This window comes from Lethenteron reissneri, unplaced genomic scaffold (assembly GCF_015708825.2).
Source record: "Lethenteron reissneri isolate LAM-NWPU_2019-01 unplaced genomic scaffold, ASM1570882v1 scaffold_1630, whole genome shotgun sequence".
Taxonomy (NCBI): domain Eukaryota; kingdom Metazoa; phylum Chordata; class Hyperoartia; order Petromyzontiformes; family Petromyzontidae; genus Lethenteron; species Lethenteron reissneri.
Window position 1 is genome coordinate 137,806 of NW_026891367.1, and position 24,134 is coordinate 161,939.

Here is a 24,134-nt window from a genome sequence, read left to right on the forward strand (position 1 = left end):
CATATATACGGAGTGGTAGCTCTTGCAATCTCTCATTTACTTGATACAGTTGCCGTGGCTGTGACGGTTCCACCTGAAGATGGAAGCTTGTGTTGCCTCCGAAACGCCGTGATTTTTATTTTATTTTACTTTTATTCATTTTTATCTTTTTAACCTACGCGGTGACTTTACCGAAATAACCTAAGACTACAAACACAAATTGTAAAAACTCCCTTCCCAAGGTCGCCAATATCGCCATATGCTTGGCTTGCCAGGGTATGGCAGAAGAGCAAATTCGTGACATCCATATGCACGGATATTGAGTTACTACCCCTGGCACATGTCAGTTTATTGTTCCATGCACAGACGCTCATTAACATTATAAAGGACTCTTCTCACCCTGGACACTCACTGTTTGAGCTGTTGCCATCAGGCAGACGATTCAGATCGGTCAAAACAAGGACAAACAGATTCAAACAGAGCTTTTATCCTACAGCGATCAGCACACTCAACAATGCTAATTAATTATTAAGTAATAGCGTTTACAATTGACTGTGAAATAGAGATGTGCAATGACAAAATGTGACCTTATGTGGGTATGTGGGTATACTTGGGCTGTTTTTATATATAGTATACATTGATTATCTTTCATTTAATTTTATTTTTATTTTCTTGTTTAATTCAATTTAAATTTATGAATGATGCCCTGACTGGTGAGCATTTTAAATTTCGTTGTACTGGTGACAATGACAATAAACGATCTATATTGCATATTGCTATAATTCATGGAGTTGGAGAAACATCCCAATATAGCGGCACAGGGCGTGGGCAGTTGTTGGCAAATGCTCTCACTGCCTCCCCTGCTGGTCTGTGCGTTTCCTCCTGTGACTCCGCTAGGAAGCTGTGCACGTTACAAATTCTACAGCACCTTCTGAGATTTGCACTGATGACTGGACACTATATACGAATAAAATGTGAAATGACATTATGTTTTTTCATCACAAATAGAGAAAATAAACACGTAGTAATAATAATAAGCAGAATGATGAATTACCTGTTGGCTTAATATATCCGTTCTGCATACAAATTAGCTTGTAAGTGGCCAGTGAGTTCAAACTCTCTAAGCATAGTTCTGAAATAAAGAATGCAAAATAAACATTGACGTCGTTGTGGACAATACAACCAATGAACTAAGCAGGTCATCAGCCTTCCCATATTTGTTAAAATCTAAAATATGCTCGACACATTCATAGCTAACAGAGCAGATCCCTGCCTAGTGACGTCTGGCAGGTCACTAATATTGGTTCAAGCAAGCCTGACTGCTTATACATTGAATGTCGAAACGGGTCCAGGTTTTCTTTATTGTCTTGAAACTGTAACGGGTTCCGGAGACACTTGTAGAGGTAACCTCTTAATTACAATACAACACTCCAACACTCCTGATACTCTGTTACAGCCTAGGTACATAGCCTAGCTACACAGCCTAGGTACACAGCCTATATACACAGCCTAGGTACACAGCCTAGGTACACAGCCTAGCTACACAGCCTAGATACACAGCCTAGATACACAGCCTAGGTACACAGCCTTGGTATACAGCTTAGGTACACAGCCTAGGTGCACAGCCTAGGTACACAGCCTAGGTACACAGCCTAGATACACAGCCTAGATACACAGCCTAGGTACACAGCCTAGGTACACAGCCTAGGTACACAGCCTAGGTACATAGCCTAGCTACACAGCATAGGTACACAGCCTAGCTACACAGCCTAGATACACAGCCTAGGTACACAGCCTTGGTATACAGCTTAGGTACACAGCCTAGGTACACAGCCTAGGTACACAGCCTAGGCACACAGCCTAGAGACTCAGCCTAGGTACACAGCCTAGATACACAGCCTAGGTACACAGCCTAGATACACAGCCTAGGTACACAGCCTAGATACACAGCCTAGAGACTCAGCCTAGGTACACAGCCTAGGTACACAGCCTAGGTACACAGCCTAGGTACACAACCTAGGTACACAGCCTTGGTACACAACCTAGGTACACAGCCTAGATACACAGCCTAGATACACAGCCTAGGTACACAGCCTAGCGACACAGCCTAGGTACACAGCCTAGGTACACAGCCTAGATACACAGCCTAGATACACAGCCTAGGTACACAGCCTAGGTACACAGCCTAGATACACAGCCTAGGTACACAGCCTAGGTACACAGCCTAGGTACACAGCCTAGGTACACAGCCTAGCTACACAGCCTAGGTACACAGCCTAGCTACACAGCCTATATACACAGCCTAGGTACACAGCCTAGCTACACAGCCTAGGTACACAGCCTTGGTACACAGCCTAGGTACACAGCCTAGGTACACAGCCTAGGTACACAGCCTAGGTACACAGCCTAGCTACACAGCCTAGGTACACAGCCTAGGCACACAGCCTAGGTACACAGCCTAGCTACACAGCCTAGGTACACAGCCTAGGTACACAGCCTAGGTACACAGCCTAGCTACACAGCCTAGGTACACAGCCTAGCTACACAGCCTAGGTACACAGCCTAGGTACACAGCCTAGGTACACAGCCTAGCTACACAGCCTAGGTACACAGCCTAGCTACACAGCCTAGCTACACAGCCTAGGTACACAGCCTAGGTACACAGCCTAGGTACACAGCCTAGGTACACAGCCTAGGTACATAGCCTAGGTACACAGCCTAGGTACACAGCCTAGATACACAGCCTAGGTACACAGCCTAGGTACACAGCCTAGGTACACAGCCTAGGTACACAGCCTAGGTACACAGCCTAGGTACACAGCCTAGGTACATAGCCTAGGTACACAGCCTAGGTACACAGCCTAGATACACAGCCTAGGTACACAGCCTAGGTACACAGCCTAGATACACAGCCTAGATACACAGCCTAGGTACACAGCCTAGGTACATAGCCTAGATACACAGCCTAGGTACACAGCCTAGGTACACAGCCTAGGTACACAGCCTAGGTACACAGCCTAGCTACACAGCCTAGATACACAGCCTAGGTACACAGCCTTGGTATACAGCTTAGGTACACAGCCTAGGTACACAGCCTAGGTACACAGCCTAGGTACACAGCCTAGCGACACAGCCTAGGTACACAGCCTAGCTACACAGCCTATGTACACAGCTAGGTACACAGCCTAGATACACAGCCTAGAGACTCAGCCTAGGTACACAGCCTAGGTACACAGCCTAGATACACAGCCTAGGTACACAGCCTAGCTACACAGCCTAGATACACAGCCTAGGTACACAGGCTAGGTACACAGCCTAGGTACACAGCCTAGGTACACAGCCTAGGTACACAGCCTAGGTACACAGGCTAGGTACACAGCCTAGCTACACAGGCTAGGTACACAGCCTAGCTACACAGCCTAGGTACACAGCCTAGGTACACAGCCTAGGTACACAGCCTAGATACACAGCCTAGCTACACAGCCTAGCTACACAGCCTAGCTACACAGCCTAGATACACAGCTTAGCTACACAGCCTAGCTACACAGCCTAGGTACACAGCTTAGCTACACAGCCTAGGTACACAGCCTAGGTACACAGCCTAGGTACACAGCCTAGATACACAGCCTAGCTACACAGCCTAGCTACACAGCCTAGGTACACAGCCTAGCTACACAGCCTAGCTACACAGCCTAGGTACACAGCCTAGGTACACAGCCTAGCTACACAGCCTAGGTACACGATGGCTGGTCTTGGGTCTTGAGCTACCACTGGCCCTGATCGTCCAGGGAGCTCCCCTTTTATGCCTCGTCCCCAACGAGGGGTGGGGCCGTGTGCGCCCCCAGATATCCCACAGAGCACACACAGCCCCCCCCCCCTTTGGCGGCGCCAAGGGGCTTAAGCGCCTGGCCCGCCCAGGGTCCCAGAGCCCCCAGCAGCCCCTCCCTTCTTATGTCACTACAAAACCAACGCCGCTGAAAGTCTTCACTCCCAGAAGGCCGTGTGGCTGATTGGATATGTTATAAAACAATGATTGTATTCCGTTGGTACCTGATTTGCATTAAAAAAATATGATAATTGTGTTTTTTACCCTGATGATGATTGCTTGTGTTGCAATCGAAACGTCGTGAGCATTGTCTACGATCATTCCTGTAAAATTACAGTTTGATGTTAAATTATGTTAATATCACTATACCTTGCAGAAGTTTCTTCTCAATATCCTCTTTGCTCAGACCAGCGGCAAATTCTGTATCAGTGATTCACACAGAGTGCATTTATGTGTCAGTATGCTGCCTTGTTATGCATCGCTTGAGATGTACTTAAAATGGCTTTAACAGTTGAATATCTTGTCATAAATTTCGATTTAAAGCTTCTTTCGTGACTGCAGGGATTCATCTTCTTGGTTCTTTCGGTAAAGTCACGTAGAAGGGAAGTACATTTTTTTAAATATTATTATATTATATTATTATATTCTTTTATTAAATTATATTAATATATTATTTTATTATATTATATTATTAAATTATATTATTATATTATTTTATTATATTATATTATTAAATTATATTATTATATTATTATATTATATTTTTAAAGTATATTATTATATTATATTATTAAATTATATTATTATATTATTTTATTATATTATATTATTAAATTATATTATTATAGTATATTATTAAATTATATTATTTTATTATATTATTTTATTAAATTATATTATTATATTATATTATTTTATATTATTAAATTATATTATTATATTATTTTATTATATTAAATTATTATATTATATTATTTTATTATATTATATTATTAAATTATATTATTATATTATTATATTATATTATTAAATTATATTATTATATTATTTTATTATATTGTATTCTAATTATTTTCTTACTTCCCTTCTACGTGACTTTATCTTGTCATAGTCAAAACTATTTAAACACTTGATGTCAATGAACAAACTCTAAATTGTCAGAATGTTTAACATTGACCCCTTACAAATACACTCTAATTATGTTCTTTGTACTTCATAACATTCAAACATGTTATTTCCTCACAGCAATCGCGCTGTGAAGGTTCCACCTGAAGACGGAAGCTTGTGTTGCCTCCGAAACGTCGTGATTTTTATTTTACTTTCATTAATTTTAATTTTATATTTTACCTACACGGTGACTTTGCAAAAAAACCTAAGAGTATACTATCACACACATTAGCGATTCAAGAGGCAACGCTATTTTTTTTTGCATCTGTCACGCGAATATTGTACGTTTTCATTTTGAATTGCAAATGCATTTCTTACTGTAATACTTTGGGTTTTTGAGTGCCCGAACGTACAGGAATGTGGATCGGATCCAATCCAATGCCACGTTGACATCTGTGATCGTGTGCAAGACGATCTCTGCATTGAGGTGCTCTGTTAGATTCATGTGCAAACTGCAGGAGACCGAAGGTGTTGACAAATGAACGGTACATAGCAGAGGTGGGACAAAGTCATTGTTATGCAAGTCCAAGTCGAGTCTGAAGTCATCAAATTCATGACTCGAGTCTGACTCGAGTCCAAGTCACATGACTCGAGTCCACACCAGCTCAGAGGTGGGACAAAGTCATTGTTATGCAAGTCCAAGTCGAGTCTGAAGTCATCAAATTCATGACTCGAGTCTGACTCGAGTCCAAGTCACATGACTCGAGTCCACACCAGCTCAGAGGTGGGACAAAGTCATTGTTATGCAAGTCCAAGTCGAGTCTGAAGTCATCAAATTCATGACTCGAGTCTGACTCGAGTCCAAGTCACATGACTCGAGTCCACACCTCAGAGGTGGGACAAAGTCATTGTTATGCAAGTCCAAGTCGAGTCTGAAGTCATCAAATTCATGACTCGAGTCTGACTCGAGTCCAAGTCACATGACTCGAGTCCACACCAGCTCAGAGGTGGGACAAAGTCATTGTTATGCAAGTCCAAGTCGAGTCTGAAGTCATCAAATTCATGACTCGAGTCTGACTCGAGTCCAAGTCACATGACTCGAGTCCACACCTCAGAGGTGGGACAAAGTCATTGTTATGCAAGTCCAAGTCGAGTCTGAAGTCATCAAATTCATGACTCGAGTCTGACTCGAGTCCAAGTCACATGACTCGAGTCCACACCAGCTCAGAGGTGGGACAAAGTCATTGTTATGCAAGTCCAAGTCGAGTCTGAAGTCATCAAATTCATGACTCGAGTCTGACTCGAGTCCAAGTCACATGACTCGAGTCCACACCAGTCAGAGGTGGGACAAAGTCATTGTTATGCAAGTCCAAGTCGAGTCTGAAGTCATCAAATTCATGACTCGAGTCTGACTCGAGTCCAAGTCACATGACTCGAGTCCACACCTCAGAGGTGGGACAAAGTCATTGTTATGCAAGTCCAAGTCGAGTCTGAAGTCATCAAATTCATGACTCGAGTCTGACTCGAGTCCAAGTCACATGACTCGAGTCCACACCAGCTCAGAGGTGGGACAAAGTCATTGTTATGCAAGTCCAAGTCGAGTCTGAAGTCATCAAATTCATGACTCGAGTCTGACTCGAGTCCAAGTCACATGACTCGAGTCCACACCTCAGAGGTGGGACAAAGTCATTGTTATGCAAGTCCAAGTCGAGTCTGAAGTCATCAAATTCATGACTCGAGTCTGACTCGAGTCCAAGTCACATGACTCGAGTCCACACCAGCTCAGAGGTGGGACAAAGTCATTGTTATGCAAGTCCAAGTCGAGTCTGAAGTCATCAAATTCATGACTCGAGTCTGACTCGAGTCCAAGTCACATGACTCGAGTCCACACCAGTCAGAGGTGGGACAAAGTCATTGTTATGCAAGTCCAAGTCGAGTCTGAAGTCATCAAATTCATGACTCGAGTCTGACTCGAGTCCAAGTCACATGACTCGAGTCCACAGCTCAGAGGTGGGACAAAGTCATTGTTATGCAAGTCCAAGTGGAGTCTGAAGTCATCAAATTCATGACTCGAGTCTGACTCGAGTCCAAGTCACATGACTCGAGTCCACACCAGCTCAGAGGTGGGACAAAGTCATTGTTATGCAAGTCCAAGTCGAGTCTGAAGTCATCAAATTCATGACTCGAGTCTGACTCGAGTCCAAGTCACATGACTCGAGTCCACACCAGCTCAGAGGTGGGACAAAGTCATTGTTATGCAAGTCCAAGTCGAGTCTGAAGTCATCAAATTCATGACTCGAGTCTGACTCGAGTCCAAGTCACATGACTCGAGTCCACACCAGCTCAGAGGTGGGACAAAGTCATTGTTATGCAAGTCCAAGTCGAGTCTGAAGTCATCAAATTCATGACTCGAGTCTGACTCGAGTCCAAGTCACATGACTCGAGTCCACACCAGCTCAGAGGTGGGACAAAGTCATTGTTATGCAAGTCCAAGTCGAGTCTGAAGTCATCAAATTCATGACTCGAGTCTGACTCGAGTCCAAGTCACATGACTCGAGTCCACACCTCTGGTACGTAGTGGTGGTGGTTTTGCTGCTGCAGCTTCTTACTATTAAAATTACTTCCCTTTATGACTGCCAACCCTACTGCCTCCCCTTGTTGCTGCTAATCCTACATAATGCACGGGCATGATATGACTTTGAGACCCCCCCCCCCCCACCTCCTACACATTCCACAAGTAGTGACTAATCCCATATCTGCATTTTTCCATAAATATGCAAAATTCCTCTGTTGATATGCAAATCCCTTTGTCAAGGCGCCCTCCTACTCTAACCCAGCTTAAATATACGCTGCCAAGCTTGGTGGTGTTTCATTCAGACGCTGTCTTTCCGACAGACCTGTTCTTCACCTGAGGACGGCTGCTTGCGTTGTGGCCGAAACGTCGTGAGAATTGTATGTTATTGTGTTTGATTTTTATTGTTTTATTATTTCCCTTCTACGTGACTTTACCGAAAGTACTAAGAAGATGAAATTAACGGTAGCTACTTCATAGCGATGGGAACATGGAAGATGCAGAGAGGAAGATGATTAATGGAAATTCACAAAAGGTAGAAAAAAAACACATCATTCTGAACGTATCTTAAAATTAACTGAGAAAGTTTTCATTATAGCACGGAAATTGGAAAGATCCTGAACAAGATAGTATAATTCTAAATAAATGTTTATATTGATACGCTACTTTTCCTCAAAAGAACCAAAGAGCTGTTGCATGTGAAAATGTCATCGTTGAATACGTTGCACTCAGTAATTGCTCTAGTGTTCCAAAGAAATAGTAAGGACGTCAGCTTTCAATCGTGACTTCATAAACATTGACAATTCCCAATCACAAACATGTCTTTGGAGGGCATTCCACAGATGTAGAACCACACAGCAGAAGGCCCCATCGCCCTTGGAGTGCCGTCTCATTAGTGGGATGCAGAGAAGACTGGGATCCATGAAATGTAGATTGCGAGATAGAATACTGGGGTTCTAAAAGTCCCAAATGTAGGTGGGTGCTTTATGGGCAAGTAACACGATCTCAGAGTCGATTCTAAGATTCACCCAGAGCCCAAGTGGAGATTGCAGAACACGTGTGTGATCTATCTTCTTGGTTCTTTCGGTAAAGTCACGTAGAAGCTCATTCAGACGCTGTCTTTCCGACAGCCCTGTTCTTCACCTGAGGACGGCTGCTTGCGTTGTGGCCGAAACGTCGTGAGAATTATTTTATTATGTTTTATTTTTATTATTTTATTATTTCCCTTCTACGTGGTGACTTTACCGAAAGAACCAAGAAGATAAATTAGTATTTCCCCAGAATGACTGTGTTGTTAATCTGAAATAACGACGCGCGTGTGTGGACATGTTTCAATGTGACAAGTGTGTTGAATGAAACACCTGGTCTTCACCTGAGGACGGCTGCTTGCGTTGTGGCCGAAACGTCGTGAGAATTATTGTATTATGTTTTATTTTTATTATTTTATTACTTCTCTTCTACGTGACTTTACCGAAAGAACCAAGAAGATGACTCCCTGCAGTCACGAAAGCTTTAAATCAAAACATGTACATGTGTATGCCCAATGTATACATGTAACAACAATACTGTCAATCTTAATTTTGAAGCTTTCGTGACTGCATCAATTATTCTTTGGTTCTTTCGGTAAAGTCACGTCTAAAGATAAAATAATGATTCTAGATTTGAAGCTTTCGTGACTGCAATGATTCATATTCTTAGGTTTTTTCGGTAAAGTCACCGTGTAGGTAAAAACATTTTAAAGTAAAATAAAAATAAAAATTCACGACGTTTCGGAGGCAACACAAGCTTCCGTCTTCAGGAGGTACCGTCACAGCCACGACAGCTGCATCAAGTAAATGAGAGATTACAGGAGCTACCACTGCGTTTATATAATGGCTGGAGAGGGGGGAAGGGCCGCATACTTTGTATTAATATGGTAAGGTGAGGCTTGAGACCAAGACGAGACTGCATAACAAAGGATATTTTATTTTACTTTTTAATGTTTTTACCTACGTGACTTTACCGAAAAAACCTAAGAATATAAAATAATAAATTAAATAATAGCACACGACGTTTCGACTGCAACACAAGCAATCATCATAATCAGGTATAAATGAAATAGCAACAAATAAATCTAACCAGAAAACTATAGACAGACATATAAGCAGACAGACATCACAGAGATACACAGAGAGAGAGCAACACAGAGACACACACAGAGAGAGACACACAACATAGACACACAGACAGACATATAAGCAGACAGACATCACAGAGATACACAGAGAGAGAGAGTAACACAGGTACAGAGAAACGTCGTATGATGCTATTATTTAATTTATTATTTAATCTTTATACGTGACTTTACCGAAAGAACCAAAGAAGAACAATATTGTTAATTGGTTGTTTACCCTTCTATCTGGCAACAAAACTGACACCTTTTTGCAAGGAGTCATGTTTGCATAGACCGCAATACCTGCAGTCATAATACAAACAAAAGAACATAACTCTGATAGTCTGATGGTGCATTGTCCTTGAGTTGTGCGCCTTTTGGCGTCATCTGGTCCAACCCATATGAGACTAGGCTCGAAGGAAAGCTGTCTCGGGTGTGGACCAATCAACTTCAAGGACAGTGTACATTATCAGAGTTATGTTCTTTTGTTTGTATTATGACTGCAGGTATTGCGGTCTATGCAAACATGACTCCTTGCAAAAAGGTGTCAGTTTTGTTGCCAGATAGAAGGGTAAAGAACCAATTATCATATTTTTACTGGCAAATGAGGTCCCCATAGTGTAGAACAATATTGTCGTTACTGTCCTACCTGCTTTCTAGTTTCTGGGTCCCACTGAGCATTTGTTCATATTTTTCTTTCAATTCGTTTCTTGTCAGTATCACGGCAGTGGCTGAAACATCAAACTGTGAACGATACAACGCAGGTCACTTTACATAAACATAGATAATTAGCCGTACTAATCATTAGATAAGTTCAGGAAGATCTTTAATGAGTCTCAGGAAATTCAGATGGATCCTGCATTGAATTATTGGCATGGTTTATTTGAACGTAGAAGGGAAATAATAAAATAATAAAAATTAAACATTATAAAATATAATTTGGTATTTTGTGTTTCCTCCCAAACACAAAACATGTTCAAATACATTTCGATTTAAATTTTGATTAAAGCTTTCGTGACTGCAGGGATTAATCTTCTTGGTTCTTTCGGTAAAGTCACGTAGAAGGGAAATAATAAAATAATAAAAATAAAACATTATAAAATACAAAATTGTATTCTATTATGTTTAGTTTTTATTATTTTATTACAAAATAGTATTTTATTATGTTTAATTTTTATTATTTTATTATTTCCTTTCTACGTGACTTTACCGAAAGAACCAATCAGATGAATCCCTGCAGTCACCAAAGCTTTAAATCGAAATTTATTTGAACATGTTTTGTGTTTGGGAGGAAACACTAATTCCTGGGGAAAACACACAGGTTCACACAAATGTGTTCATAACCAACTTTCTGTACTGCCATCTCGAGTGTGCATGACACGCACGAGCGCTCCCCACTTCCAGCATGACGACACACGTCCATGAGCTATCACTGCGCTTGTCATCCTATTGGTTATTAACTTTTTACCATTCTCCTAACAAAAGCACATTTACATGTCTTAACAACTGGTGGACATGGAATGACACGTTCATAACTAAGCAAGAAAAGTGTAACAGTGCATCCTGCAGAACCAGCCATGTGGCTCAGAGGTAGAGCAGCCGTCTTGCAATCGTCTGTGCGTTCAACTCATGGCTAGAGGTTGACTCAGCCCATCATCCCTCTTTGGTCGATAAAATGACACATTCATAACTAAGCAAGTGTAACAGTGCATCCTGCAGAACCAGCCATGTGACTCAGAGGTAGAGCAGCCGTCTTGCAATCGTCTGTGCGTTCAACTCATGGCTAGAGGTTGACTCAGCCCATCATCCCTCTTTGGTCGATAAAATGACACATTCATAACTGACTTAGAATAGTGTAACAGTGCATCCTGCAGAACCAGCCATGTGGCTCAGAGGTAGAGCAGCCGTCTTGCAATCGTCTGTGCGTTCAACTCATGGCTAGAGGTTGACTCAGCCCATCATCCCTCTTTGGTCGATAAAATGACACATTCATAACTAAGCAAGTGTAACAGTGCATCCTGCAGAACCAGCCATGTGACTCAGAGGTAGAGCAGCCGTCTTGCAATCGTCTGTGCGTTCAACTCATGGCTAGAGGTTGACTCAGCCCATCATCCCTCTTTGGTCGATAAAATGACACATTCATAACTAAGCAAGTGTAACAGTGCATCCTGCAGAACCAGCCATGTGGCCCAGAGGTAGAGCAGCCGTCTTGCAATCGTCTGTGAGTTCAACTCATGGCTAGAGGTTGACTCAGCCCATCATCCCTCTTTGGTCGATAAAATGACACATTCATAACTAAGCAAGTGTAACAGTGCATCCTGCAGAACCAGCCATGTGACTCAGAGGTAGAGCAGCCGTCTTGCAATCGTCTGTGCGTTCAACTCATGGCTAGAGGTTGACTCAGCCCATCATCCCTCTTTGGTCGATAAAATGACACATTCATAACTGAGTAAGTGTAACAGTGCATCCTGCAGAACCAGCCATGTGACTCAGAGGTAGAGCAGCCGTCTTGCAATCGTCTGTGCGTTCAACTCATGGCTAGAGGTTGACTCAGCCCATCATCCCTCTTTGGTCGATAAAATGACACATTCATAACTAAGCAAGTGTAACAGTGCATCCTGCAGAACCAGCCATGTGGCCCAGAGGTAGAGCAGCCGTCTTGCAATCGTCTGTGAGTTCAACTCATGGTTAGAGGTTGACTCAGCCCATCATCCCCCTTTGGTCGATAAAATGACACATTCATAACTAAGCAAGTGTAACAGTTCATCCTGCAGAACCAGCCATGTGGCTCAGAGGTAGAGCGGCCGTCTTGCAATCGTCTGTGCGTTCAACTCATGGCTAGAGGTTGACTCAGCCCATCATCCCTCTTTGGTCGATAAAATGACACATTCATAACTAAGCAAGTGTAACAGTTCATCCTGCAGAACCAGCCATGTGGCTCAGAGGTAGAGCGGCCGTCTTGCAATCGTCTGTGAGTTCAACTCATGGCTAGAGGTTGACTCAGCCCATCATCCCTCTTTGGTCGATAAAATGACACATTCATAACTGAGTAAGTGTAACAGTTCATCCTGCAGAACCAGCCATGTGACTCAGAGGTAGAGCGGCCGTCTTGCAATCGTCTGTGCGTTCAACTCATGGCTAGAGGTTGACTCAGCCCATCATCCCTCTTTGGTCGATAAAATAGGTATCACTTCGTGAAAAAGTCTACATTGGTTGTTCTTTGGAAAGACTCTCCCATTCCATTGGAATCGAGGAGGTCCACCCCTGGCCGAGGGCTGTAAGTAGGAGATGAGCATCACATCAATAAGCAAGAAATCTTGACCTCTTCAAAATAGATGCTGCATTGTCCACATGATGGGTTTCAAGAGATGGGATCCAATAAACCAGAATACATTTGTGCACAATGCATTTAAGTTTTAGAACGGATACAGTAAAACTTTGGACTGCGAGTAATTTGATCTGCGAGTGTTTTGCAAGACGAGCAAAATTTTTAAAATAAATATTAATTTGATGAACGAGCGAGGTCTTGCAATACGAGCAGTGCGTGTGTACGCTTTGTCTGCCGAGCGTCACGCGATCACAACTGATACTATAAGAGTGTCTTCTTGGTTCTTTCGGTAAAGTCACGTAGAAGAGAAATAATAAAATAATAAAAATAAAACATAATAAAATAATTCTCACGACGTTTCGGCCACAACGCAAGCAGCCGTCCTCAGGTGAAGAACAGGTCTGTCGATTAGACAGCGTCTGAATGAAACGTCCTCGGCTTGGAGCGTCTATTTAAGCTGGGAATTATTTTGTCAAGGCGCTCTTCCTCCTCCCTCCCAGCTTAAATAGACGCTCCAAGCCTAGGACGTGTCATTCAGACTCTGTCTCATCGACAGACCTGTTCTTCGCCTGAGGACGGCTGCTTGCGTTGTGGCCGAAACGTCGTGAGAATTATTTAATTGTGTTTTATTTTTATTATTTTATTATTTCCCTTCTACGTGACTTTACCGAAAGAACCAAGAAGATGAATCCCTGCAGTCACGAAAGCTTTACATCGAAATATAATATTATATGATCATATTAATTTATCATTTTATTATAATATTTTATTATATTATTATATTATTTCATTATGTTGTATTTTTATTACTTTATTACTTCCCTTAACTATACGAGTGCTCTAGATTACAAACACATTTACGGTACGAATTATGTTCGCAATCCAAAGTTTTACCGTACTTAGTTCAGAAAAGTAAGGATGCATGAACCAACATATACAGAAGATGTGCATCTACCTGCGGTCTTCCTGCCCTGCCAATCATCTGTAGAATATCTGTGTCCCTATATTCTTGCAGCATGCCTCCCCCGGTGTAGTGCATCGTCGATTTGACGATGACCAGGTGTGCAGGAAGGTTGACACCCATAGCCAGTGTACTTGTGGAGACTGCAGAGAAATCAAACAAACACAGTTTGATTTAAAGCTTCTTTCGTGACTGCAGGGATTCGTCTTCTTGGTTCTTTCGGTAAAGTCACGTAGAAGGGAAGTTATAAAATAATAAAAATTAAACATAATAAAATAATAAACTTTTGATTTAAAGCTTTCGTGACTGCAGGGATTCGTCTTCTTGGTTCTTTCGGTGAAGTCACGTAGAAGGGAAATAATAAAATAACAAAATTGTAACATAATAAAATAATTTAAAGCTTCTTTCGTGACTGCAGGGATTCGTCTTCTTGGTTCTTTCGGTAAAGTCGCGTAGAAGGGAAGTAATACAATAATAAAATTTTACATAATAATTATTATGTTATTTTATTATGTTTCATTTTTATTATTTCATTACTTCCCTTCTACGTGACTTTACCGAAAGAACCAAGAAGACAAACAAACACACTCTGTATTTGCACCATTCTTTCATCACAAGGCGATCCCGAAAGAACCCGCTGTGTTTGCACACATTCTGCAGTAGTTTCGCGGATGGGGCAATGTTGCTAGATGCTCCATAATAGAGGTTTTGGGTTATTAGTATATATGGCTCAGTATGGGTTTGTAATCCTGAAATATGCACACATGACAGACCCTACTAATTTCACAAAGCCGCATGCAAACCTGATACATGGACACGTATATCAATCTACAATCTAGTAGTAGGTTTTTACCCTTTCAACTGGTACACTGGTAAAGGAGATGCCTCATAGTATAATCTACAATCTCTCCATGAATAAAGTGTATACTCATATTTTACGTACACAGTACTGGCAGTTCTCCTCGCAAGAAAACGTCTTCAATGTTTCTTCGATCAGACATTTCCATTCCTGCATGATGGTATGCAATTCCTTTCGTCAGCAAATCTACAACAGTAATAAAAACAAATGACACGAATGTTTACTTGATATTTCGATGCAATTATTTTCAATCCTCGTTAACAAAGCACAGTGAGAGCTTTACAAGCGTACCTCTCAACTTGATATCCTTCAGGTAAGAAGCATGCACCTGCAGTCTGAAATGACAATAAATGATCGGTATATATGGTGTAGTGGTGAGCACGCTAGACTTGTAATCAATTCCACCTTCCACCCTCACTCACCCCACTCACTCACCCACTCATTCACACTCACACCCATTCACTCACCCACCCACTCACTCATTCACTCACTCACCCCACTCATTCACTCACCCACACTCACCACCCACTCACTCACTCACTCACCCCACTCACTCACTCACCCACCTCATTCACTCACCCACTCACCCACTAACTCACCCACTCACCCACTCACTCACCCACTCACTCACCCACTCACTCACTCACTCACCCACTCACTCACTCACCCACTCACTCACTCACCCACTCACCCACTAACTCACCCACTCACTCACCCACTCACTCACCCACTCACTCCACTCACTTACCCACTCACTCACTCACCCACTCACTCACCCTTCACTCACTCACCTACTCACCCACTCACTCACTCATTCACTCACCCACTCACTCCACTCACTCACCCACTCACTCCTCACTCACCCACTCACCCACCCACTCACTCACCCACTCACTCACCACACTCACTCACTCACCCACCCAACCACACCACCCACTCACTCACTCACCCCACTCACCCACTCACTCACTCACCCACTCACTCACCCACTCACTCACTCACTCACCCAGAAACTCACTCACTCACCCACCCACACTCACCCACTCACTCACTCACTCACCCACTCATTCACTCACCCACTCACCCACACTCACCCACTCACTCACCCACTCACTCACCCACTCACTCACTCACTTACCCACTCACTCACTCACCCACTCACTACCTCACCCATTCACTCACTCACCTACTCACCCACTCACTCACTCATTCACTCACCACTCACTCCACTCACCACCCTCACTCACTCACCCACTCACCCACCCACTCACTCACCCACTCACTCACCCACTCACTCACTCACCCACCCACCACCCACTCACTCACTCACCCACTCACCCACTCACTCACTCACCCACTCACTCACCCACTCACTCACTCACTCACCCACTCACTCACTCACTCACCCACTCACTCACTCACTCACCCACTCATTCACTCACCACTCACCCACTAACTCACCCACCACTCACCCACTCACTCCACTCACTTACCCACTCACTCACTCACCCCTCACTCACCCATTCCTCACCACCTACTCACCCACTCACTCACTCATTCACTCACCCACTCACTACACTCACTCACCCACTCACTCACCCCACCCATCACTCATCCACTCACTCACTCACTCACCCATCATTCACTCACCCACTCACCCACTCACTCACTCACTCACCCACTCATTCACTCACCCACTCACCCTAACTCACCCACTCACTCACCCACTCACTCCACTCACTTACCCACTCACTCCACTCACCCCCATCACTCACCCCATTCACTCACTCACCTACTCACCCACTCACTCACTCATTCACTCACCCACTCACTACACTCACTCACCCCTCACTCACTCACCCACCCACTCACTCACCCACTCACTCACTCACTCACCCACTCATTCACTCACCCACTCACCCACTAACTCACCCACTCACTCACCCACTCACTCACCCACTCACTCCACTCACTACCCACCTCACACTCACCACCACTCACCCATTCACTCACTCACCTACTCACCCACTCACTCACTCATTCACTCACCCACCACTCCACTCACTCACCCACTCACTCACCACCCACTCACCCACACACTCACTCCCACCTCACTCACCCACTCACTCACTCACTCCACCCACCCAACCACCCACTCACTCACTCACTCACTCACTCACTCACACTCACCACTCCTCACTCACCCACTCACCCACTCACTCACTCACCCACTCACTCACCCCACTCACTCACTCACTCACCCCTCACTCACCCTCACTCACTCACTCACTCACCCACTCACTCACCCACCCAACCACCCACTCACTCACTCCCCACTCACCCACTCACCCACTCACACCCTAACTCACCCACTCACTCACCCCCACTCCACTCACTTACCCACTCACTCACTCACCCACTCCTCACCCATTCACTCACCACCTACTCACCCACTCACTCACTCATTCACTCACCCACTCACTACACTCACTCACCCCTCACTCACTCACCCCCCACTCACTCACCCACTCACTCACTCATCACCCACTCATTCACTCACCCACTCACCCACTAACTCACCCACTCACTCCCCACTCACTCACCCACTCACTCCACTCACTTACCCACTCACTCCTCACCCACACTCACCCATTCACTCACTCACCTACTCACCCCACTCACTCACTCATTCACTCACCCACTCACTCCACCACATCCACCTCACTCACTCACTCACCCTCACCACCCACCCACTCACTCACCCACTCACCACCACTCACTCACTCACCCACCCAACCACCCACTCACTCACTCACTCACTCACTCACCACTCACCCACTCACTCACTCACCCTCACTCACCCACTCACTCACTCACTCCACCCACTCACTCACCCACTCACTCACTCACTCACCCACTCACTCACCCACTCATCCCCACCCAACCCCCACTCACTCACTCACTCACCCACTCACCCACTCACTCACTCACCCACTCACTCACCCACTCACTCACTCACTCACTCACCCACTCACTCACCCACTCACTCACTCACTCACCCACTCACTCACCCACTCATTCACTCACCCCCCACCACTAACTCACCCACTCACTCACCCACTCACCCCCCACTCACTCCACTCACTTACCCACTCACTCACTCACCCACTCACTCACCCATTCACTCACTCACCTACTCACCCACTCACTCACTCATTCACTCACCCACTCACTCCACTCCACTCACACTCACTCACTCACTCACCCACTCATCCCCCCTCCTACACACTCACTCACCCCACTCCCTCACTGACACAACCACCACACACTCACTCACTCAATCACCCACTCACCACCCAATCACTCATCACTCACCACTACTCACCCAACTCACTCACTTCACTTAACCCATCCACGCACCCTCCCACTTACCCACACAGACCACTCACTCATCCATCACTCACCACCCACCACCCACTCACGCACGGCACTCACTCACACCACTCACCCACCACCACCAATCACCCACTCACCACTCACCACTCACTCACCCCACTCACTCACTCCACTCACCCACTCACTCACCCACTCACTCACTCACTCACCCAACTCACTCATCCGCATCATTCACTAGCCCACTCACCCACTAACCAGCCATCACTCAACCCACTCACTCACCACTCACTAACTCACTACCCACTCACTCCTCACCCCACTCACTCAACCCATTCACGCACCTCACCCAGCTAGCCTCACTCACTCACTCATTCACTCACCCACTCACTCCACTCACTCACCCACTCACTCACTCACCCACTCACCCACCCACTCACTCACCCACTCACGTCACCCACTCACTCACTCACCCACCCAACACCCACTCACTCACTCACTCACCCACTCACTCACCCACTCACTCACTCACTTACCCATCCACTCACCCACCCACTTACCCACCCAGCCCACTCACTCATCCACTCACTCACCCACCCACTCACCCACTCACTCACGCACTCACTCACCCACTCACCCACCCACCCACTCTCTCTCTCACTCACCCACTCACTCACCCACCTCACTCACTCACCTATCACCCACTCACTCATTCACTCACCCACTCACCCACCCACTCACCCACTCTTTCACTCATTCACCCACTCACTCACCCACCCACTCACTCACCCACTCACTCACTCACCCACTCCACTCCCACCCACTCACTCACCACTCACGCCACTCACTCACTCACCTACTCACCCACTCACTCATCCACTCACCTACTCACCCACCCCACTCCTCTCTGCTCACTCACTCCCTCACTCACCCACTCACCCATTCACTCATTCACTCACCCACTCACTCACTCACGCATCCACCCACTCACTCACTCACCCACCACCCACCCACTCACTCACTCACCCACTCACTCACCCACTCACTCACTCACCCACTCACCCACTAACCACTCACTTACTCACCACTCACCTACTCACTACTCACCCACCTCACTCACCCACTCACTCACTCACCCACCCACCCACTCACCCACTCACTCACTCACCCACTCACTCACTCACCCACCCAAACCACCCCATCCCCACTCACTCACTCACCCACCCACCCCTCACCCACTCACTCACTCACCTACTCACCCACTCACTCACCCACTCACCTACTCACCCCTCTTCACCTCTACTCACTCACTCACGATCTTTTAAACAACGGTGCACGTGTTTTTAACCCCCCTCCCTCCCCCACCACTGCCCGTGCCCAATGAAGCAGTGTATAAACACACAAGCCGGCAGGTGGCGCGTAGTGCGGTAAAGTGTGGGTACGCCTGCCTCTCCCATCACGTCTGGTCAATGTGACAGAGTAGACATTATCGATTTAAAGCTTCTTTCGTGACTGCAGGGATTCATCTTCTTGGTTCTTTCGGTAAAGTCACGTAGAAGGGAAGTACTGCTGCTGCAGCAGCAACTGCAGCTCCCTTTGATGCTGTTAATCCTGCATGATGCACATGCATATGCAGTACTAATCACATTCCTGCATTTCCCATAAATATGCTACATTCCTCTTGATATGCAAATTCCTTTGTCAATGCGCCCAGCTTATATATATGCTCCAAGCTCGTGTGCTGTTTCATTCAGACTCTGTCGCCTCGACGGACCTGGTTTTCACCTGAGGACGGCTGCTTGCGTTGTGGCCGAAACGTCGTGAGAATTGTTTTATTATGTTTTATTTTTATTATTTTATTACTTCCCTTCTACGTGACGACTTTACCGAAAGAACCAAGAAGATAGACCATTATCCCTCTAGAGCAGCGCTACTCAACACGTTTCATTCCACGGCACAAACCTTTGAGCTTACTGCCATCTTCACGGCACACTGAACACAAAATATCGTTTGGCTTTTCATCCAGCAGTGGATTGATGATGGCTGATGACGATGATGTGTGTTGCGCGCTCATCTCTTAAGTGATATGGCACTACGGATGGACTTGGCGCCATCATGGAAGTGTGGAATTTCCACAATCACGTGTGTCAATCTCTCCCCTTGATCACCTTGCTGCCAGCTATGGCTGCAAGTTTGGTGGAGCATGTTATTAATAAATATTAATAATAACAAGTGTGCCGTTCCTGGCCCTTCCCCCCTCAACCATTATAGATACGGAGTGGTAGCTCTTGCGATCTCTCATTAACTTGATACGGCTGTCGTGGCTGTGACGGTTCCACCTGAAGACGGAAGCTTGTGTTGCCTCCGAAACATCGTGATTTTATTTTTTATTTTTATTTACTTTCATCTAATTTTAATGTTTTACATACCCACCGGTGACCTTTTACCGAAAAAACCTAAGACTATATTTTCCTCTCTCAAGCCGGAGGTGATACACCCGCAGTGGCTCGATCAAGGGATTTCAGGACGGCACCCTTGACTCTTACTTAACACAACATCTTAATCACAGAACATTTTGCGAATTCCCACTCCTACTCTGCCCTGTGCTGGGAATCAATCCTGAATTTGGCATCTTTAGCCAGCGTGGCTGCAGCCAGCTGGACACTTCTTCTGGTCGCACAGACGTAAAGAATAACCACAACGATCATTGGTTTTTTTACCCTTCTATCTGGCAACAAAACTGACACCTTTTTTTTACAAGGAGTCATGTTTGCATTGACCACAATACCTGCAGTCGGAATGCAAACAAAACAACCATAACTCTGATCATGTATGTGCACTGTCCTTGAAATAATCACACCATTACAAAGTATGCCTGCTCCAAAGGCATAAACTTACACGTGAAATATCTAAGGCCTAAACCATTTAAAAATGTATATGTCTGATTGACTAGGTATGATATTCATTGTATAAATGCAACTTTTATAGCGTCTTGTGTGTGCAAGCGTATATGTGTATGGCATCTACAGGTGCTTGCCCAGTCTTGTAAAGACTCAACAGCGGATATTGTCGTAGTAGGAGGTTTTTTCCCTTTCAACTGGTACCAAACTGACACCTTTATACAAGGCATCATGTTTGCAAAAAACTACAACACAAGTAATCAAAATGCAAACAAAAAGAAACAACTCTGATAATGTATGCACTGTCCTTGAAGTTGATTGGTCCACACCCGAGACAGCTTTCCTTAGAGCCTAGTCTCCATTGGTGTTGGACCAGATGATACCAAAAGGCGTACAACTCAAAAACAGCGCACTATCAGAGTATTGAGAGCTCGGGGTGAAGCATTTACATTATGAGACACCCTCCTTTACCAGTGGCAAAATATAGTGATAGGTTTTTACCCTTTAAACTGGTACAAAACTGACACCTTTATACAAGGCATCATGTTTGCAATAACCACAACACAAGTAGTCAAAATGCCAACAAAAAGAAACAACTCTGATGATGATAATAATATGCACTGCCCTTGAAGTTGATTGGTCCACACCCTAGACAGCTTTAGCGGATATTGTCTTTGTGTGATTGTATCTGCGAGTGGGGAGTGCTGGTTAGTGAACTGTGCTACAAACCCCTGTCACCCAAGTTCGATTCCCGCTCATGATCAAAAGCAAGGGTGAACATTTGAACCAATTCTGGGCCTCCCTTAGGTCTACTCAGCCTCAAATGAGTACCTGCCGTGGTACTGAAACATCAGCACTGGGGAAACAAAGGCGGTCCGGTGTGGTGACGCTGCCCACCCACCACCCCTCGTGTGCTTATGCCGGTCTTCATAAGTGTTCGCTTACCAACACTTCCCCCAAAAGTCTGTTAAGGCTACACGTCAGATTTATTTTTGTTGTTGTCCACATGGCATTTCCTGTTTGCTATGTACGTGCCAATGGAGGCCTTACACACCTTATGACATTCCACATTCACGTGTTTTGCATGCAAAATATGAAACTACTAAAAAAATATGCAATTAAACTAATCATGCCATATTCTTAGGTTTTTTCGGTAAAGTCACTTAGGTAAAAAAAAATTTAAATTTAAATTAATAAAAGTAAAATAAAATAAAAATCACGACGTTTCGGAGGCAACACAAGCTTCCGTCTTCAGGTGGAACCGTCACAGCCACGACAGCCGTATCAAGTAAATGAGAGATTGCAAGAGCTACCACTCTTTTTATTAAACCAACCATTATATATACGGAGTGGGTAGCTCTTGCAATCTCTCATTTACTTGATGCGGCTGCCGTGGCTGTGACGGCTCCACCTGAAGACGGAAGCTTGTGTTGCCTCCGAAACGTCGTGATTTTTATTTTTATTTTACTTTTATTAATTTTAATTTTAATGTTTTTTTACCTAAGTGACTTTACCGAAACAACCTAAGAATATGAATCCTTGCATTTCGATGTAAAGCTTTCGTGACTGCAGGGATTCATCTTCTTGGTTCTTTCGGTAAAGTCATCACGTAGAAGGGAAGTAATAAAATAATAAAATAAAACAGAATAAAATAATTCTCACGACGTTTCGGCCACAACGCAAGCAGCCGTCCTCAGGTGAAGAACAGGTCTGTCGATAAGACAGCATCTGAATGACACGTCCTAGGCTTGGAGCGTCTATTTAAGCTGGGAGGGAGGAGGAAGAGCGCCTTGACAAAATAATTCCCAGCTTAAATAGAAGCTCCAAGCCGAGGACGTGTCATTCAGACTCTGTCTTATCGACAGACCTGTTCTTCACCTGAGGACGGCTGCTTGCGTTGTGGCCGAAACATCGTGAGAATTATTTTATTATGTTTTATTTTTATTATTATATTACTTCCCTTCTACGTGACTTTACCGAAACAACCTAAGAATATGAATCCTTGCAGTCACGAAAGCTTCAAATCTAGAACTGATCATGCCATTTTGACTTGGAACAACAAACAACACGTGCACTCACAATGAGCGTTGGCTTCTGCTCAGAATATGTTTGTATAATTCTTGCCAGCTTGTAGTTGAGTATCAAGTCGAACTTAAAGGCGGTCTGCGCACGAAAGAAAGGAAATCCCAACACGATTTTGCGAAGTTTCACAGGGCGATGTTTTTCGCCCAATTTTATGAAGGTGGCCGTTCCATCCCTATCAGACAGCCACTCGGCAACCTGGAGAGAGAATGTGTAGAGGACATTCAAACAGTGGCGGCTCCTGCAAAATCTCTCAGGGGGGGGCAAATGTCTGGATGATTGATAAGGATAAGCTCCACCCATGCAATGGATAAATTAACAGCTTAAGCATGTAAAGACAACTTCACTTCTTTAATATTAATGAAAAATAAAGTGACTCTTACAATACATCTTGTTTGTTTATATACTCACTATTAAAACAAACCACTCAAGTTAATTTTATTAAAGATTCCACTAGGTGGCCACAAATTATATTGTTGGATGAAACGTGCTTACGTATGATGACGTAAGCACGTATGATGACGTTAGCACGTATGATGACGTAAGCACGTTAGGGCGAGCCCTCCCGGAAGCCATAGAGAATGCATGGGAGCGCCCGCCGTTCGAAAAAAAACATCTTTCAATGCAAGTCTATGGGGCCACTCGGGGCGATTCTCAGCCGGAGTGAAATCGCCCCAAAAGAGGCGGTACTCCACAGAACGTGACATGACGCTGATTGGACTATATCTAGAGGCTGCAGTGACGGCTAGCGTGACTCTGTGGTTCAATGACATTGGTGGTGCGTCGCCCAATCGCCCTAATGAAGAAACCGCCCCTGCATTCAAATATTAATGAAAATGCATTGAGAGGGTTCATACCTCTCCATATTGTATTGATGTAAGTCAAAATGAACGTGTGCTGTTTCATTCAGACGCTGTCGCCTCGACGGACCTGGTTTTCACCTGAGGACGGCTGCTTGCGTTGTGGCCGAAACGT

General features: G+C 44.7%; 1 protein-coding gene across 1 annotated transcript in view; it reads right to left on the reverse strand.

Annotated features, from left to right (window-relative positions):
* LOC133362811 (probable ATP-dependent DNA helicase HFM1) overlaps window positions 1–24,134 on the reverse strand; it is a 134,488-nt gene that overhangs the window by 40,750 nt on the left and 69,604 nt on the right. The window contains exons 10-15 of the mRNA XM_061581756.1: window positions 14,869–14,970; window positions 13,920–14,068; window positions 10,286–10,380; window positions 5,291–5,424; window positions 4,175–4,225; window positions 1,034–1,111 (exon numbers count right to left, since the gene is read on the reverse strand). Of these exons, the coding sequence (XP_061437740.1) occupies window positions 1,034–1,111; window positions 4,175–4,225; window positions 5,291–5,424; window positions 10,286–10,380; window positions 13,920–14,068; window positions 14,869–14,970 (609 nt within the window). The remainder of the gene's footprint in view (window positions 1–1,033; window positions 1,112–4,174; window positions 4,226–5,290; window positions 5,425–10,285; window positions 10,381–13,919; window positions 14,069–14,868; window positions 14,971–24,134) is intronic.